The 15,709-nt window shown below is 29.5% G+C and overlaps 1 protein-coding gene across 1 annotated transcript; it reads right to left on the bottom strand.

Annotated features, from left to right (window-relative positions):
- Window positions 1–672: 672 nt before the first annotated feature.
- Window positions 673–9,335, bottom strand: LOC124919648 (putative phospholipid-transporting ATPase 9). The gene is made up of 11 exons (XM_047459948.1): window positions 8,474–9,335; window positions 5,694–7,024; window positions 5,168–5,281; window positions 4,798–5,074; window positions 4,621–4,709; window positions 4,432–4,540; window positions 3,492–3,701; window positions 3,252–3,377; window positions 3,071–3,169; window positions 2,773–2,964; window positions 673–1,529 (listed from the first exon to the last, which is right to left on the bottom strand). The coding sequence occupies exons 1-11, from the start codon at window positions 8,873–8,875 to the stop codon at window positions 888–890; spliced, it is 3,591 nt and encodes a 1,196-aa protein (XP_047315904.1). The 5' UTR covers window positions 8,876–9,335; the 3' UTR covers window positions 673–887.
- Window positions 9,336–15,709: the final 6,374 nt, after the last annotated feature.

Genomic DNA, 15,709 nt, shown 5'->3' with positions numbered 1-15,709 from the left:
GTCGTCGTCGCAATCTTCCTTGCATGTTTTCGCCTCACAAACACGGTTGTTGAACACAATCGTGTGTTTTTATCCTTCTTGCCTCTGCAATTTTATGTGTTTGGATTAAGCTTCTCTAGCATCTATACCATGTGGTTAAACCGCATGTTATCTGAAGGGAACACGCCTTTTTTACAACGGTTCTATGAGTTCCCGACTTTTTTACAACGGTTCTATGATTGTCAGGTTTGTCCTCGTTCCGCCTGTTGGCCAATTGAGATATCTTCGTGGATGCCTTTCAAAATAAAGAATTTCTACCAGGCCTGAAAAACACTGGAAAAGAAAGAAAGGGGTTAGTTGATGTGTCTAACCATTCTGAATCAATAGGGACAATAGATTCGGCATCAAGTAAAAACTGTTAAGTGTTTTTCTTTTGTTTAATAAATGCTAATCCAAAAGAGATAAAAACAATCATCCTCAAATATTTATTGTTAAGTAGTTTTTTCTATTCGAAATTTTAACTTCTCTTAAAATGGGGGAATGGTAAGTGTAAGTTAACAAAGCCCATATTGTTGCAGGTTTCTCCATAACCCGATTCGATACCTCCATCTCAGTCATGGCCAGATCAACATGGAATTGTTAAGAGAAAAATTGAAATAGATCTTAAACCATACTTTAAACACATCAAACTTGAAAAAAAATTCTTCCTAAGGTTTCGAAAATTGTCATGATAGTTCCACTCAATACAAATGACAAACTTGCTCTACATTACAGTTTATATTCTTTTTAAGCTCTGACTTATTGCATGTCATGTGATATAGGGTTCCATCTCTATTGTAAAAACAAGCAGATCTAGCTTTCAAAAGCGATAGGAATCTAAACACCTTATCATATCTCCCAGTCTTGTTTCAAGTCATCTCTTCTGGTTTTGTATCACTCAAGCTACTTGAGCTAGATGAGGCTTCAAACCGTGCAGTACATCCAACCGTAGTGAGTGACATTGATTTTTGCCGTACCATATGGCAATACTCAAGATCATCAGATTTCCCTTCATATCTTATCAATTCAATCATCTGATGGTACATAGGTCTAAACTGCATCTGAATAGCCGAGTAAATAAAATAAGGAAGAAGACTCAAGACCAACACGAAAGGGGTCACAAGCCAAAACGACACAGATGGAGCACATGCTTCAGTGAATACCATGAAGGCCGAAGTCGATATGCTGGGATCCATGGATCCATATGCCAAGAGGAACACATACCATATAGCAATGCTTCCCCAAATGAATAGATGTTGAATATAAGTGAAGTAATTTATGGAAAGAGCCATTTGACAATTGACCACAAGGACCACGCAAGTGTACATGGTTGTTCCGAGGATTTCTAGCCCGACAACTTCTCCTCCTTTACGGAAAGCCTGATGCTCCATCGCTAAGATGCAAACGAAGAAAATGAATGTAGCACTAACCGCACCATTCAGAGTCCATCCCACGATACGCCACCATGTAAAAAGCGAATTTTTTACCCCCTCTTGGTATAGTGCAGGGAACTGCAACATTTAACAACTCTGTGTTACTTAAACAAGGCATTATTAATAGTTGTTTAGATTGAAACAGTATTTATGAAATTTGGAGGAAAGGAACTCAACAACGTTGGGAGAAAGAAAAGAAACAGTGAAGAACTATGAAAAGAATAATGTGCAAACGTTCAAAGTGGAATATGGAGCTAAATCGAAAACTTCTTCCAAAATGAGTCATATTATGCAATAATTGGTTCAATAATGATAATGACATGTAGGAAGAATGATGAAATAAAAAGCTAAATGCAAAGAGCTTGGTTGATTTTGGGTTATTTGGTTTTTTCAAAATAATCCAAAATAAAATAACTTATCATTTCAATCATCAAATTACTTAATTTATTAATAAATATACAATAATGCCCTTGCTTTACTTCTATAAAATTTTAAACACAAAAAAATATTATAATAACTTAACCCAAATAACCCCCAAAAGTTAACTTTTTCATCAAACAAGATTTTTATTTCATAACCTTCAAATAACCCAAATAACTCCACATCAGACAAGATCAAGGCATTGTGTTATGTAACTAGAAGATATAATTTTTTTTCCAGGTGTTTTAAAAACATTTGTGCTCATTTTAGTAAGAGGAAGTTCCTTTTCTAAAAAATAAAAGAACAGTTGTCCGGAGACTTCACATTATACCCAAAAAAATTGTCATTTAACAATTTTTGCAACATATTTGCAAATTGTGCAATTTTTGAAATTGGATTAATCTATTTACCTAGAATAATGTTTCGAGCTAATGCATCTAAGAAAACTGTGAGAAAGAGTAATATTTTGCTGCTTTGGTCGTAAGAGAGTAAACTTACCTTCCTAATTTTTTGAATTCTTGAAATGGGGATTTCAGGGATTAGAAGTTGTCACACTATGAGTTTTGAGTCCAGGCAGCATGAATAGGAGACTATTGAAGTTCAGTTTTGAATCATTATGGTTTTCTATCTTTTGATTAACGGAGAATCACCAAGTTGGTATGGCTAGGAATAAAAGATTTTGTAAAAAGATGATGGAAAAGTTTAGTTGCTTTAATAGTTGCAAATTTAATAGGCAACATATTTGGCAACTAATTCAATAGGGGCTATTGCCAAATGAATTGCTTGCTTAATAGCATTTTTGTAAAAAATTCAAAGTCTCAGAAATATACACACATATAGGCTTTTGCAACTAGTTCAATATATTAGGCATAATGCGGTTAGTAAAATTTCCGGAACTTACCCTTAGGCATAACTTGGAAGATACATCCTGATCAAACACTCCGAGGGCAATCACAGGCAGTGATGTGAACAACACGTTATAGAAGGACATGGACCAATCATTATATGCAGTTTGGCCTGCGAACGATGCATATGCTTGAAAGTAGAAAAGAGTCACACCGAAGGCAATGTTCTTATAAAAGAAGTAGCATATCTGCAAAGCAATAAAGAACAGATCATATCACCAGCTTGATAGACAAAACGTTTTTTGTAACTTACATGATGCTGAAAAAAGAGTATGAAAACAGCTAAAAAGTTACCATTAATGAGATCCTTCTATAGCACCAGTGTCCATGCACAAGAAGTAAACGCTCAAGGAAACAGAACTGTCCTATTGCTATATCGCTCGACATAACTGCCTGGTTAATTTCAATTATTTGAATTAAACGAGTCCTGCAGAAAAGGAAATATTAAAGAAACACATTTTCAGATATATATTACCTGCATTCCTTCAAAACCACTAATACCAACACCAATATCGGCCTCTTGTAGCATTCCCACGTCGTTAGCACCATCACCAACTGCCAATGTTGTCTTTCCCGTTTTTACTTTTACTAGTTTTGCAACCTGCGTAAATATTTCATCAAATTTTGAATTATGGTTGTTTAAATATGAAGGAAGGAAGAAATGGAAAGAAACCAATCGTCGCAAATTAATGTCACTACTAGGACTACTACTCACAAGTGCTTTCTGCTTAGGGGATGATCGGCAACAGATAACAGACGCACATTTGATTGCGAGTTCTAGAAACTTGTCCTTCACATCATCTTCTAAAGCATATGTTAGTGATTTCCCATCAATGATCAAAGCTAATGGTTCTAGACTATTATAGGATTCAATCAGCAGCTCCTTCCCCTCCTCTATTTGATGTATAACACTTGCTTTTGCTGCCTAAAACATAAATATATAAAAGGAAAAATCAAAAACAAATTACTAAAATCCATCATTTTATTTTCACAGTTTTGTAATTAACTTTTTCTGCATTGGTTGATCATCTGAAAATCTACATTTATATATTTTTAAAAAATCACAATGATTTAAAAGATCGTTAAAATAATCTTATTACCAGGAAACAAAAAAATTACACTATAACTTAGATAATTATATAAATATAATTAATATACCAAATAAAGCAACAATCATATTATAATTTGGTTCATGGATCTAGAAAAAAATCTTATACAAAACAAAAAAAAAATCACTTCCATATTAACTTTGCGATTCTTTGATGAAATAGTGATTGTAACAAAATACATGTTTCTAAATAGGCTCATTTTAGTATAAAATTTTTCATGTTGATCATGATCTGCAAAATCTACACTTAGTTTGCCAAAAATCATAATGATCTAAAAGATAATCTAACCATGGTCTATAATAAAATATCTATGCCAAATATAACAAAAATTAGACTATAATTTGCATAAAGATTTAGAAAAATGATTTGTATACCATATGAAATAACAAAAATTACACTATAATCTGAATCATGATACAAAGAATAATACTAGATTCAAAATAGGCTAAATAAAATCACAAAATTCATATGGAAAGTATGAAAACAGAAGTTGTGTGTACATGCCTCATCCAATTGGCTTCACATATGTAACAATAAGATTTTTACCTCATTCACCTTAGAATCATCCCTATTCTTCTCCAATGCCTTAAACTGAGGAGCTTCTGAGTTTATCACTATTTGTTTCATGCCTTGTCTGAGTAAACTACAAGCAAAACTGCAAGAAAATGGAGGAGAGTTCAGCCATATAAAAATTACCAAACCTTTGGAAAACGATTTATTCCAGAATTTTCATACCCAATATTGATCGCAGTTTCCATTTTATCACCTGTCAAAACCCAAATCTTAATTCCAGCTTGTGAAAGCTTATCGATACATTCAGGAACCTGTGTTGGAAGAAGGCGTGCTCAAATCAATCATAAGTCAATCTTAACTTCCCATCTCATATGAAAATGAACTCTCAAACTCACTCACCCCATGCTGTAACTTGTCTTCCACTGCTGTAGCACCTAGAAGAATCAGATCTTTTTCAATTTCTTCTGCAACTGCTTCAATAACTTCTTCCCTTTCAGCACTGACAAAGGTCTTGGCTTTGCTATACGCTTCATCAAACAAGTTAAATTCATTTTGATCAAGTTCACGATATGCAAGAACCAATGTCCTTAAGCCAGCATCTGCGTATTCATTAATATGATCCCTTGTTTGATCCTCAAATTCCATAGCATCCTTTGCCAGTCTTTCAAACATCACGCTGTTCATGGACATTGGTACTCAAATTATTAGAAAAAAATAAGCTAAAAGCACCTTGAAAATCAAGTAGAAGGTTGTTGTTAATATAACAGACCTGTCAGCACCTTTACAAAATAACAGCAATTTCCCATCCTCCTCATCTCTTACAATCACAGACATCCTCTTTCTTGAGCTACTGAATTCTAATACATGCAAAAGTTTGTACAACCTGTTAAAGCACATGAAAATTACCCACTTTAACTTCCATTTGTATCCTACAGAAAACATGTATCCATTTGAAAACACTTATTGTTTTTGCTTATGAAATATGAACTGTATCCCAAAGAACACATATACCAATTAGGAAACATTTATTGTTTCTAGAAATCAAAATACGAACTGTATCATAAAGAAAACATAAACCCATTTGAAAACACTTAATGTTTTTGTATATGGAAGTCAGAATTGTATCCTAAAAATACATATACCCATTTGGAAACAACTAAAGTTTTGGGTTCCTGTATCTGGAGCCATTTCTAGATATGGAAACAAAATAAATTTCCAAATGTGTCACAAACTTTCCAATCCCAAAACAACAAGTGTTTCCAAATAATTAACCTTTGATCGAAAAGAACACAAACCTGTTTATTTTCAGCCGCCTGATGGGATCGAATTCTCTTACAGAGATACTTGTTTGTGATCTCTCATAGAACTCAAAGCCAAGCTCTCTGGCTGCAACAACAAAAGCAGCCTCGTCTGGTGATTCAGCTTCATATGAAACTATACCTGTTTCTTCATCCACTTCGGGTATTGCAGTATGACAGATTGATAATAGCTGGAAGAATTTCTGTATGACATCCGGTTGAGGCTCATTAATCCATTTACCATTCATAATCCTGTCATCTGTGAAATTAAATCCTTTAACAGATGGTTTCTTGTAAGTCTCTCCTTCTGCTCCTCCATTTCTCAACTCTTTTGCCCAGACAAGAGCCCTCTCTACTTCTGTAATCCCATGACCGTAAGCAGTCCCAGCCACAGAACACTTTATAAACTCCATTGAATTGCAAGTCAAAGTTCCAGTCTTATCAGAAAGTATTGTTTCAACTTGCCCAAGCTCCTCATTCAAATTTGATGTGCGTGCTCGTGCTGACTTGTCACCTTCTTCATAGTACATTTGCACATCGCGATTTATGAAAACACTTTGAAGGACTTTAACGATTTCAATTGAAACATACAATGAAATTGGAATTAAATAACTATACAACATGAGTTCAGTCAAAAACTGCAGAATTGCTGCAATGGTTGCCTGCTTTGGGTTATAGTACAAAGTAGTCTCATCTGGTCGAAGATACCACCTTGTCATTGACCCATCTTCTTCAATATCCTTGCTAGTTGAAATCCCGAAAAAAATTGACCCAATAATGGACATTAAAACTAAAACAGTAAACAGTAGGTAAACAATTTTATCTGTTCTCATCTCAACTCTGCTTCTCTTTGATGGAGGTTCGGTAGAGTTTTGGATTACCTTGGTGTCATGACCAGTGAAGACAACTCCTCCATAGATATAGTCTGTGTTCTTTAGCTTTGAATCTCTTAGAAGGAGTAGCTGAGGAGCGAGAGGATACTGCTGCCCTTGAAGCTCCAAACTTCCAACAAATGAATATAAACTTGCATTTGGATCTTCACATCTAATAATTGCTTTGAAATTTTGGAACATGGAGTCCTCATTGTGGTTTGAAGTTACCTCTAGTGCTTGTTTCAACTTCAAATTGGTTTCCCCGTCAAGGTTTGTGGTCTCAACGTAACAAATAGCTTCATCATAACTAGATGAAAGTAAAATTAGATCAGCGGGAAAATATTCATCCTTTTCGACCTTGACTATGTCGCCAACCCTTAGATCTTTCCACTTTTTATAATCAAAAATTCCCTCACCAACATGTACTTTTACTCTTCGATTATTCACTTCAATATCCTGATGAAAACCATTACAAGTTATCAATGGAGTAAAGATTCAAAAGAAGAATGAAATTTACATGTTCCACTCCAAACACTAATAAATACAAACAAACCAACAAAAATCGGATTTGAACTCATGTTTACAATATGTATATTTCCTTTTACTATATTAAATATTAAAATGATATTAGAAATCACAATGAATATTTTATTTATTAGACTATTTCTATTATAAATAATTTTTTAGTTTAAAAGGTTTGTGAAATAGATAAAAATATTATTTGTAATATATGGACTATAATGGTATCCCACGGGGAATCCCATAACCTCATGGTTGTGGGTTGGTAGAAAGAAATTCTCGAAATAGTACAAGGTAGGAATAGTAAAGACCACTTCCCACTTTGATCTACCCATATTTTCATCCCTATCTGCATAACCTTCTGTTGTTGATTCGAGGTTGTGAGAGCACTACAAAAAAGTGATTCGGCCCAATGCTGAAAAACCAAAGGAGTTCGGAATTTCAACACGAAGAGGTCTCAAAGACACAAATGAGATGGCCCAAGTGAGATAAATATACATTTGATAGTTCAAACCATGTATTATGTCAAAATTAGATATTTCTACCATCTCCAATCTCAATCAATGACTTAAAAGTTTTGATGATCCATAAAGACTTAGGCGGCATTGCAAAGAGAACTCTTGCAATGGAAGTTCACAGGGATTGAAGCTAAACATAACTATGGTTATCTATGTTGAGAAGTTTTAGAAAAGTTTGAGATGCACAGTGTAAAGCTAGTGACCATTCTTTGTGCTTAATGAGTGAGTAAAGGAACTATGTATTCAACAAGGTGGAGTTGTGTTACTTGGTGATAGATAGAGTGACCTTTATTTTTTAAGGAATCAAATGTACATACTAGAACGAAGCATATTTATGCGAGATATCCCAAGATCATAAAGTTGTTTGCATCTTGTGAGATATTGTTATAGAAGGTTTATACTAAACAGAACGTAGATTTACAAAGCTTGGGCTTCTTGCTTGAAGCAGCATGGTAGCACAACCTTTAGGACTGTTTGGAACTCTATGATTTTTCTCCTAAGAAGTGCTATATTTTCCAAAATGAAGAATGTTGTATATATGACTAATATATACACGCTAATTAGAGCTTGTAATTAGTATGTTAAGGCTAGGGGTAGTTTAGTCATAATACATTAATGCACTCCTCCATAAATACCATAATAACTTAGGGATTTGTAACCTGAAAATTAACACAGCAACATTCCCAATAACATAGACAAAATTTGCCAAACCTCCTTTAACAATTTAGGAAAAAGTGTTATATTAATCAAATGAATTTGTACCCATATATTCATATTCTTTCCTTAAAAATAGTAAAGCAATATCTCTCCTACATACCTCTTATAAGCTGAATATAATTTACAAATATAGTGACAAAAACAAACATACCTGCCTTTTTCGCCTCCAATCCTCGATGAGTTCTTTCCCCATTGTGATTCCAACCACAAGGATGAAAGGACAAGTGGTGCTAACAGCAGAATAAGGAGAGAGTGGTGTAAAAGATAGAAAGGCACAGACCAGAAAATACAAATTTGCAACTCTCCTGAATTGCTCAAAGAGAGACTTTGGAAAAAATGTAGCAGCAGTGTATTTGGTAGTTCTGATATAGTTAGGGCCATAGTTAAGAGAAGTAGCTTCATGACAATCAGGGTCATTGCAAAAAACCAACCTTGAAAACCCAGGCCCTCCTATCTGTAAAAGCTCCCCATTAAACAACAATGGTAGCCTACTACTAGTTGAGAAAGCATGGATTTTACTGAAGCTCTTCTTTTTCCTTTTTTCCCCACCCATTTCACACACACAAAAAAAAGACCCTCCCAACACTGAAACAGTTGGTTAAAGGAAGAATTGAAACAACCGTATAGAACATTCAATGAAACAATCAAAACAAAGCTTCATCATGTTTACTTGTATTTTGAGCTATATGATCAGTGAGAAGAGAGGAAAGATAAATGGCTCATTTATTATAAGCTTGTGCTTGAAAGAATTAGATAATAAGGGACAACGATTCTGGGGTTTTGACCTTTGACTTGTAGATAGAAATAAAGCAACGAACGCACATATAAAAATCGTGCCGATTGGTTTGACCCTGAAATCTAATTCTCCACACTCCTCTAACTGTACTTCAGAAAAGGGAAATGTTGTTGGCTCCTTGGAAACAGTAGAATATGAAATTGTATAGACTGAGTTCTGGTTTAAGATGACTCCTGATTTCTTCATCTGATTGTCTCCCTCAGTCATTCCTCTACCCTCTCTGTATGGAGCTCAAGCTTCCGACAAGAATAGATAAGACTTTTTATGAACCACCTATTTGAAAATAACAATATTATTATTATTTATGTTTTATAGGTTGATATAAAAAAATGTTATATTATTTCAATTTTAAAATAAAAATAAAAACAATTAATATATTTATAATAAATATAAAATAATATATAAACAGAAAAATAAATAGTTAAAGATCTACAAGAATTTTTAAAATTCAAAATATGTAAGCATTTAAAATGTGTGAGCTCAATTTTCATATTAAAAAAAATACAATTTCAATGCAACTTGATGTGATCTCCATCACCGAAATTAACTAAACTCAATACTAAAATAAATATAAACCTAGTTTAAGCAGATTAGATCTTCTGCTACCGAATTTAGTGTTCCCTGTTGCGGACCAATCAAAACTCAGCATTATTATTATATTAATAAATTAAAATTGGGTTGAAAGGAAGAAAGAGAACCCGGAACCCGTATTTTATTTCGGGTTCAGCAGAAACAGAAATGAGTGAAGCTTCCTTCGCTTCACTCTGTTTTACATGACCATTGAAGAGACAGTCTACACTGTTTTACATAAGGTTGTCCATGTAAAACTGATTGATATATATTCACTCAGGTGAATATAAAATACATTAATGTAAAAGCAGTTTATATGATACTTGATATTAAATTTGTAAGATATTTAAATGAATTTACTTTAATTATTTTATATGATTATATATTAAATATATATATATATATATATATATATATAAACATGTTCAATTTTTTTTTTAATATATTTAAATAAATTTGTAAAACAAAATATTTTAAAATTTATTTGTAAAATATTTTTAAAAAAATATTTAAATTATTTTATATTTTATATAATTATATATTAAATATATATAAATGTTCATGTAAAACCATTAACACATTTATGTAAAAATATTTATATGTTCATGTAAAAGCATTCATGTCTTCATGTAAGTCTGCAATAGAATAAAAAAACAAGCGCTACCAGGTGAAGCTTGCTTCACTTGGGTATTTACAGCGCTCAAATGAGTGAAACAAACATCACCAGGTGAAGCTTGCTTCACTCAATATTTACAGCACTGATAGAAGTGAAGTGAACTTCACTTGATATTTACATTTGTAAGATATTTAAATTAATTTATTTTATATGATTATATAATAAATATATATATATATATAACATGTTCAAAAAAATTTGTAATATATTTAAATAAATTTGTAAAACAAAATATTTTTAAATTTATTTGTAAGATATTTACAAAAATTATTTATATTATTTTATATTTTATATAATTATATATTAAATATATATAAATGTTCATGTAAAATCATTAACACATTTATGTAAAAACATTTATATGTTCATGTAAAAATATTTATACCTTCATGTAAGTCTGCAAAAAAAAAAACAAGCACTACCAGGTGAAGCAAACACCTGGGGATTTACAGTGCTCAAATGAGTAAAACGAGCACTACCAGGTGAAGATTGCTTCACTCAATATTTACAGCGCTGATAGAAGTGAAACAAACTTCATTTGATATTAAATTTGCAAGATATTTAAATAAATTTACTTTAATTATTTTATATGATTATATAATAAATATATATATATATATATAAAACAACAAGTTCAAATTTTTTTGTAATATATTTAAATAAATTTGTAAAACAAAATATTTTAAAATTTATTTGTAAGATATTTTTTAAAAAATATTTAAATTATTTTATATTTTATATAATTATATATTAAATATATGTAAATGTTCGTGTAAAACCACTAACACATCTATGTAAAAACATTTATACGTTCATGTAAATCTGCAAAAGAATAAAAAAACAAGCGCTACCAGGTGAACCTAGCTTCACCTGGGTATTACAGCGCTCAAATGAGTGAAACAAGCACTACCAGGTGAAGATTGCTTCACTCAATATTTACAGCGTTGATAGAAGTGAAGCAAACTTCACTTGATATTAAATTTGTAAGATATTTAAATTATTTTGTAAAAATATTTAAATGAATTTGTAAAACTAAATATTCAATTTTTTTAATATATTTAAATAAATTTGTAAAACAAAATATTTTAAAATTTATTTTTAAGATATTTAGAAAATATATATATTTAAATTATTTTATATTGTATATAATTATATATTAAATATATATAAATGTTCATGTAAAACCACTAACATATTTATGTAAAAATATTTATACGTTCATGTAAAAACATTTACACCTTCATGTAAATCTGCAAAAAGAATAAAAAAAACAAGCGCTATCAGGTGAAGCAAACTTCACCTGGTATCTTGTTTTTATTTTTTTATTCTTTTGAAGACTTACATGAAGACATAAATACTTTTACATGAACATATAAATGCTTTTACGTAAATATGTTAATGGTTTTACATAAACATTTATATATATTTAATATTTAATATATAATTATATACAATATAAAATATTTTAAATATCTTAAAAATAAATTTTAAAATATTTTGTTTTACAAATTTATTTAAATATATTAAAAAAAATTTTGAACATGTTGTTATATATATATATATATTTAATATATAATCTTATAAAATAATTAAAATAAATTAATTTAAATATCTTACAAATGTTAATATCAAGTGAAGTTTGCTTCACTTCTATCAACGTTGTAAATATTGAGTGAAGCAAGTTTCACCTGGTAGTGCTTGTTTCACTAATTTGAGCACTGTAAATACCCAGGTGAAGCAATCTTCACCTAATAGTGCTTGTTTTTTTTATATTTTTTGCAGACTTACATGAAGGCATAACTGTTTTTACATTAACGTATAAATTTTTTTACATAAATGTGTGTTAATGGTTTTACATTAACATTTACATATATTTAATATATAATTATATAAAATATAAAATAATTTAAATATTTTTTTAAAAATATCTTACAAATAAATTTTAAAATATTTTGTTTTACAAATTTATTTAAATATATTACAAAAAAATTTGAACACGTTGTTTTATATATATATTTAATATATAATCATATAAAATAATTAAAGTAAATTCATTTAAATATCTTACAAATTTAATATCAAGTGAAGTTTGCTTCACTTCTATCAACGCTGTAAATATTGAGTGAAGCAATCTTCACCTGGTAGTGCTTGTTTCACTCATTTGAGCGCTGTAAATACCCAGGTGAAGCTAGCTTCACCTGGTAACGCTTGTTTTTTTATTCTTTTGCAGATTTACATAAAGGCATAAATGCTTTTACATGAACGTATAAATGTTTTTACATAAATGTGTTAGTGGTTTTACATGAACATTTACATATATTTAATATATAATTATATAAAATATAAAATAATTTAAATATTTTTTTAAAAATATCTTACAAATAAATTTTTAAATATTTTGTTTTACAAATTTATTTAAATATATTACAAAAAAATTTGAACATGTTTTTTTTTATATATATATTTAATATATAATCATATAAAATAATTAAAGTAAATTTATTTAAATATCTTGCAAATTTAATATCAAGTGAAGTTTGTTTCACTTCTATCAGCGCTGTAAATATTGAGTGAAGTAATCTTCACCTGGTAGTGCTTGTTCACTCATTTGAGCATTGTAAATCCCCAGGTGAAGCAAGCTTCACCTGGTAGTGATTGTTTTGTTTTTTGTTTTTTTGTAGACTTACATGAAGGTATAAATGGTTTTACATGAACATATAAATGTTTTTACATAAATGTGTTAATGATTTTACATGAACATTTATATATATTTAATATATAATTATATAAAATATAAAATAATTTAAATAATTTTTTTAAATTTCTTACAAATAAATTTAAAAATATTTTGTTTTACAAATTTATTTAAATATATTACAAAAAATTTTGAACATGTTATATATATATATATATTTATTATATAATCATATAAAATAAATTAATTTAAATATCTTACAAATGTAAATATCAAGTGAAGTTCACTTCACTTCTATCAGTGCTGTAAATATTGAGTGAAGCAAGCTTCACCTGGTGGTGTTTGTTTCACTCATTTGAGCACTGTAAATACCCAAGTGAAGCAAGCTTCACCTGGTAGCGCTTGTTTTTTTATTCTATTGCAGACTTACATGAAGACATAAATGCTTTTACATGAACATATAAATATTTTTACATAAATGTGTTAATGGTTTTACATGAACATTTATATATATTTAATATATAATTATATAAAATATAAAATAATTTAAATAATTTTTTTTAAATATCTTACAAATAAATTTTAAAATATTTTATTTTACAAATTTATTTAAATATATTACAAAAATTTTTGAATATATTGTTATATATATATATATTTAATATATAATCATATAAAATAATTAAAATAAACTAATTTAAATATCTTACAAATGTAAATATCAAGTGAAGTTTGCTTCACTTCTATCAGCGCTGTAAATATTGAGTGAAGCAATCTTCACCTGGTAGTGCTTGTTTCACTCATTTGAGCGCTGATAATACCCATGTGAAGCTAGCTTCACCTGGTAGCGCTTATTTTTTTTTTATATTTTTTGCAGACTTAAATGAAGGCATAAATGATTTTACATTAACGTATAAATATTTTTACATAAATGTGTTAGTAGTTTTACATGAACATTTATATATATTTAATATATAATTATATAAAATATAAAATAATTTAAATATTTTTTTTTAAAATATTTTACAAATAAATTTTAAAATATTTTGTTTTACAAATTTATTTAAATATATTACAAAAAAATTTGAACATGTTTATATATATATTTAATATATAATCATATAAAATAATTAAAGTAAATTCATTTAAATATCTTACAAATTTAATATTAAGTGAAGTTTGCTTCACTTCTATCATATAAACTGTTTTTACATGAATGTATTTTATATTCACCTGAGTGAATATATATCAATCAGTTTTATATGGACAACCTTATGTAAAACAGTGTATACTGTCTCTTCAATGGTCATGTAAAACAGAGTGAAGCGAAGAAAACTTCACTCATTTCTATTTCTGCTGAACCCGGAATAAAATACGGGTTCCGGGTTCTCTCTCTTTCTTTCAACCCAATTTTAATTTATTAATATAATAATAATGCTGAGTTTTGATTGGTCCGCAACAGGGGAACACTCAATTCGGTAGCAGAAGATCTGATCTGCTATAATATATATATATATATATATATATATATATATATATTGGGTTTAGTTCAATTCTAAATAGTTATTGTTTGATTGGTCTATTGGATCCTACCTATATGTCAATGGAACCATTTCTCGTTTGTCCAAATTAACGAAGAAAACCAACTGATGTTGCACACAACTTCATTTCTCGTTTGATACAACCTTTGTTATCATATCAGTTGGATTTTCACTCCCGTGAATTTTCTCAAGAGTTCACACTCCATCTTTTAAAGATGATTAGATAAAATAATAACGAATTTATATATGCTTTGTCTTGCCATGATAAACATGATTCTTTGTCAAATGAATGACACTCTGACCGTCGCATTGTAACACACTTCCCTCAAAGTTTTGACTCAATTCTCGCAAAAAAAGGTTGCAACCACATCATCTTATTAACAACCTATGTCACAACAATATACTCTGCCTCGTAACTATAAAGAGGAACAATCTTTTGTTGTTTTGAAACCCAACTGATTGCAATACCTCTCAGAGTATAGATGTACCATATTGTGCTCTTTCTACTATCAACATCACCATCATTGTCAGCATCAACATATCCTTCCAAATCCATATTAGATTTTTAAAAAACACAAAGTGAGACTCATAATTCCTCTTAAGTATCGTATTATCCACTTTATCACTTCACAATGTTGTCTACCCGGGTTGCTCATTAATCTGCTAACAAATACCACTATATGTGTTATGTCTGGTCATATGCAAACAATCGCATACGGTAAACATGAAAATTTGAAATACCCTAATTTATAAATAATATTCTTAATTTATAATTATATGAAAATAATATTTTGAAGAAATTCAAAATAACCCAAAAAGATATTAAAAATCAAATTAGCATTAATTATCGTGATAATTAAACTCTAATTAAAAAAATTAAATAAAAATCCAAAAGTAATTTGAGGTTAAAATATTGTATTTATTTACCTAAAATAAATCCAAAAAAGATAATTTATGGCTTAAAGCAATTAAATAAATACCCCCAAATACCCAAAAATAAAATAAATGAAAATAAATTTTATTATGTTGTCAAAAATATTTTTGTGTATTAATTTGGTAAAGCAAAACGTAAGAAAGTGTTAAAAATTAGATTTCAAATAACCTTTTTA

The sequence above is a fragment of the Impatiens glandulifera genome, chromosome 1 (assembly GCF_907164915.1).
Source record: "Impatiens glandulifera chromosome 1, dImpGla2.1, whole genome shotgun sequence".
In the NCBI taxonomy this organism is placed as follows: domain Eukaryota; kingdom Viridiplantae; phylum Streptophyta; class Magnoliopsida; order Ericales; family Balsaminaceae; genus Impatiens; species Impatiens glandulifera.
Note: the sequence above shows the minus strand (reverse complement) of the source record. Positions and strands in the feature narration are given on the sequence as shown.

Excerpts from the sequence above, each read along its gene's own strand:
- LOC124919648 (XM_047459948.1), bottom strand. The coding sequence starts at position 8,875 with ATGGGTGGGGAAAAAAGGAAAAAGAAGAGCTTCAGTAAAATCCATGCT. Across the intron at positions 3,378-3,491 it reads CCCCTAAGCAGAAAGCACTT|GTTGCAAAACTAGTAAAAGT; the intron begins GTGAGTAGTAGT and ends ATATTTACGCAG. Across the intron at positions 2,965-3,070 it reads ATAGAAGGATCTCATTAATG|ATATGCTACTTCTTTTATAA; the intron begins GTAACTTTTTAG and ends ATTGCTTTGCAG.